Below are 4,305 nucleotides of genomic sequence, written 5' to 3'. Positions count from 1 at the left end.
CCTGCTGTCAGACTGTTGATTAAATGGCTTTTAAAAATCTCAGTATTTTGAAACTCTTCCCTTCTTCCTTTTGCAATGACCCTTGTGGTGGTTACTGACTCAGCCTTACTCGAACTTGCACTGTTTATGGTGTCGCACGTTCACTTTTCTTTGATTTTAAACACTAGAATATTTCTGTACAACAACTAGTATTCAACCTGCAATTTGGTGACTAACATGGTGCATTGTATTCAATACCCCCTTGTATAAAATAAGCACTTCTGTAGTTGTATCTTTAAGCTTGCGAGGGGCAGGGTGGGGGTGGGGCAGCCTTTGTACTGAGAAGCAATGAGGGAGCATTTCTTTATATTGTGTAAAAAGAAAACAGATTTGTATACTAAGAACATTTGTCTAAAAGTTGTTTTGAAATAAAAAGTAAAAATGCACTTAGCATGTCCTTCCTGCTATGATGGGAAAAATAGTCCTTCTCTCTATACCTTGGGCTGGCTTATCTCCCTGGATAAATGTCCCACTGCACTGTGTTTTATGCTGGCTGTACCTTCCACTTAAGTAAATGGTTCTTAATTACTTGACTTCATTCAGCTTGAAATACTAAAACTCCCATTGTGTTTTAATAACACAGTCCTATGTGTTATTGCTTCGGGGCAGGTCCTACATAAATCTTTGGGACTCCCGAGTTAACACGGATAGGATTGTTGGTTTCCTTCATATGGTCGTGTAGTTACAGCTTATGGAGTACTGAATCAAAATTATAGTACTTCTTTCTCTTACTCTGGATAACAATACTCAGTGTAAGCTAGAATCATCATGCTATAGCTCTGAAGTCTGAGTTTTCTGCATCTGAACGATTAATTGCATCCATTAGTATGTCAATGATTTCCTTGAACTTAACATAACTAACCCTTTGCAACACTCCCATGTCCTAGGAACTAACCGCATAAGGAGCCAATCTGTAAGTTCTGTCAACATGGTGAACCAAATTTTAATAGCTCTCAGATGTGTGTGTTTTAACAGCTATCAAGTGTGCCATGGTGGAAGGCAACCCATGTAGGGTTGGAATCAGGAGTAACCCTTCACATATATTTTTTTAAAAAGCAGCAATACCTGGCCATTCCTTTAATTCTGATGAAAAAGCAGCAGCAGAGCTTCACTCCAGAACATGTGCCATTCCAGATGAGGACCAACACTGGTTTACTGCTAAAACTTCCCTCATTCCTTGAGGGCATTTGCCCCCAAAGGTTCTGTTTGCCGTAGACCATAGGACAGCTCAAGAGGAGCATAAAGTCAATGCAGGGCCCCACAAGGGGTTTTTCTCTAAAGCTGACAGAATAAGTACACTTTTTTAAAAAAGCATGACTACCATGACTAGCTTTGCCTTCCAGGTTCATTACACTATGTATATAATACTGTCTTGCATGCCAATTTATTTCAGCAGTATGAGCTAAGATGGTTTTTCTAGATAGTTTTAAATCTTCTCTTGTACATACTCCTCTGCGGCTCTAGCTGAGACCCAACTAACTTTCATCACAGTTACGTATTTACTGTTTTCTATGTGAGATGCTCAAGTAATGCTTCTTGGTGGGTAGCTATATAAATTACCCTTAGTGGAGCAGAAGAAGAACTTCTGAAGGAACTATTCCAGTGGTGTTAGAATGGTCCTGCAGGCAGCTTTTTGAAATATACTTGAGAAACCTCGACAGTAGCTGCTTGTTCACCTTCTAAGGCGATATTTGTGTTCAGGCACACTTAGCATGGAGGGGCAACATTAAGCACAGAGGTGCTGCTGTAAGCCTCCTGTACTATCTACAACCTTGTGTGATAAGGTCCTAAATTGTACTGGGAGCCTACCCTTCTGTAGCAGGCTGCGCACAGTTGCCATGAGCATGTGGGAGCATCCCACACAGTGGGATGGAGCTGTGTGACGGGGGGATAGGACTAAAGGCAGAGTTCCTTGGGACTTGTGTTGCCCCTTCGTGCAAGCAGTTGCTCACTAGGGCTACTGCAACTGCAGGTAACCTTTGGCCCTCTAGATGTTGCTGAACTGCAACTCCCATCATCCCTGGCAGTTGCTAATGGGGACTGATGGGATCTGTGGTTCAGCAACATCAGAGAGCCAAAGTACTCCACACCTGTTCACTTTTAAATAAAACATAGCAGTATACTCACCCCATTACAGTGGTACCTCAGGTTACATACGCTTCAGGTTACAGACTCTGCTAACCCAAAAATAGTGCTTCAGGTTAAGAACTTTGCTTCAGGATGAGAACAGAAATCGTGCTCTGGTGGCGCAGCAGCAGCGGGAGGCCCCATTAACTAAAGTGGTGCTTCAGGTTAAGAACAGTTTCAGGTTAAGTACGGACCTCCAGAACGAATTAAGTACTTAACCTGAGGTACCACTATAATTTTTTACCTGTTTCTTGGAAATTGCACCATCAGTGGGGAGTAATGTTTAATCAAAGGCCATACCGTTTTAAACTTAATATATTTTTTATTCTTTGTAAATACAATGAGTACAACCTTAACTTCACAAATCAGTTAATCCATTTTTGTACAAGAGAAGTTTTACTCATTCTATGATACTTCAAGTGCTGGTTCTCCTTTCTCAGTGCTAGTTCCTAAAACAAATAAAAACTTGAAAAGTACAGCAGTTATCTTTTAATTCCCCCCTACATTTCCATAAGTGTATTCTCATCAAATTAAGCAGCTCATAATATGTGTGTTTTGTGAGGAGTGGTGAGAGAGAGAGAGAGGCTTTTATTAGAACCTGGACTTTTCTAAAAAGCCGCTAGAGTATTAGGTTTGTATTGATCAACCATCCTTTTCTTTCATTGTAAGACGGTTCAGAACTGTTTTTATTATAAGTCAGGTACCTTTTTTGCACATCTCATTGACAAAGAGTTTGACCACCGTTGCCTTTGGTTTCAGCACTATGCCAGTGGGACAGCTATTAGTTTGCTGTATCAATCCTCTCCTTTTTCTTTTATTTGGTTGTGCTGTTTAGTCTTCGCTTAACATGCATTTTTTAAAAAGAAAAGAAAAACAACTTTTTATTTAAAGCTCTTTTGTCTGAGATGGTAATCCGAACTGATATGTTGGCCAGACTTAGACGTGAAGTCCACCCCTTCGTGTGTGTTTTTTAACAAGGAGGCATAGCCTATTGAATTCAAAAGGTATTTGCTGGCGTACTTCTTAAAAATCCATGATGAAGGCCACTTTTATTATTACGTTACAGATGAAGCAAATGTTTCTATAACCTGGTATTCAGTGTTGCCTCTCATATAAAAAGCATTCACTTAAACAAGCTACTTTTAAAAAAAAGAAAACCATTTTTGAAGGCCACCTCATGACACATGACGACAGAACAATGTTTGGTTACCCCATTTTTCAAAGTATGAAGAAACAACAACCCTAAAGGACCTTCTTCTTTACCTTGTCACATCTGCCAACTAAATGGCAGACTAGCACAGCCTTTGTTAACTATGAATGACAACTGAATTGGCTCCACTGGGAGAAGCAGCAGCCAAGTTCATTCTACAGCAGGTTTTTCCGTGGAGCGCAGTATTTCCCCACCCACATCCCCAAGGACTTAAAGTTGCTCTGTTCAAGGCTGCAAAACCATATCTATTGGGTGTATTTTGTCACTAGGTTAAAACGTTTCCAGGCTCCAGCTTCTTGTAGAGTTTGTTAGCTGAGGCTTGCTCTCCATTGATCAAGAAGTTCTTCAGAAATGGTGACCCTGATCATTCTCATTTGCTCCCCCCAGGTCAGTCTAGATGTCACTGGATTTGTACATATCTGAAAGCAGTCTTGTGATTGGCACATTCCCAATGGTTTTTTTGAAAAATACTTCTTCTATTGTGGAGGGACTAATCGAACGTAAAGCTGGCAAAAGCAACAAGAGTTTCCCGAAGCGACAGGGCTGTGTGGGGTACCTGGAAGGCAAGCATGAGAGTTAATGCTATGGATATAAATAACATTCATAATATTTTTTATGCTGTTGATTGCCTTCGTGAAAGCCAACAATCAAAATGCCAACAAAATAGAATAAGAAATCTGAATGTGGTAAAGTGCAAAGGTGGACAGACTTCAGGCTTGTAGAATCTATTTTTTATTTTTATTTACTAGAAATCAATCAGACTAATATACACAATAGTAACTCATGGGATAGATACACATTAGAATTACAGTTATGGGCACCTCTGAACACACGATCAGCCCAGAAATTTGCAGTACCAAAACTGCTCCCCAGTCTTTTCTGCCCACAATGCCATTCCAGTATTCTGTCCCCCTTCTTTGTTTCAGCAG

General features: G+C 40.3%; 1 protein-coding gene across 3 annotated transcripts in view; it reads right to left on the bottom strand.

Moving 5' to 3' along the window:
* Window positions 1-189: 189 nt before the first annotated feature.
* The window catches only part of NR2E1 (nuclear receptor subfamily 2 group E member 1), a 30,693-nt gene continuing 26,577 nt past the window's right edge, over window positions 190-4,305 (bottom strand). For all 3 annotated transcript variants that reach the window (XM_081186657.1, XM_081186656.1, XM_081186658.1), the window contains one exon: window positions 190-3,932. In XM_081186657.1, coding sequence (XP_081042783.1) covers window positions 3,770-3,932 — 163 coding nt within the window. In that variant the 3' untranslated portion in view covers window positions 190-3,769. The remainder of the gene's footprint in view (window positions 3,933-4,305) is intronic.

This window comes from Podarcis bocagei (assembly GCF_964188305.1).
Source record: "Podarcis bocagei genome assembly, chromosome: 3".
Classification (NCBI taxonomy): domain Eukaryota; kingdom Metazoa; phylum Chordata; class Lepidosauria; order Squamata; family Lacertidae; genus Podarcis; species Podarcis bocagei.
This window is presented reverse-complemented; position numbering and strand designations above follow the sequence as displayed.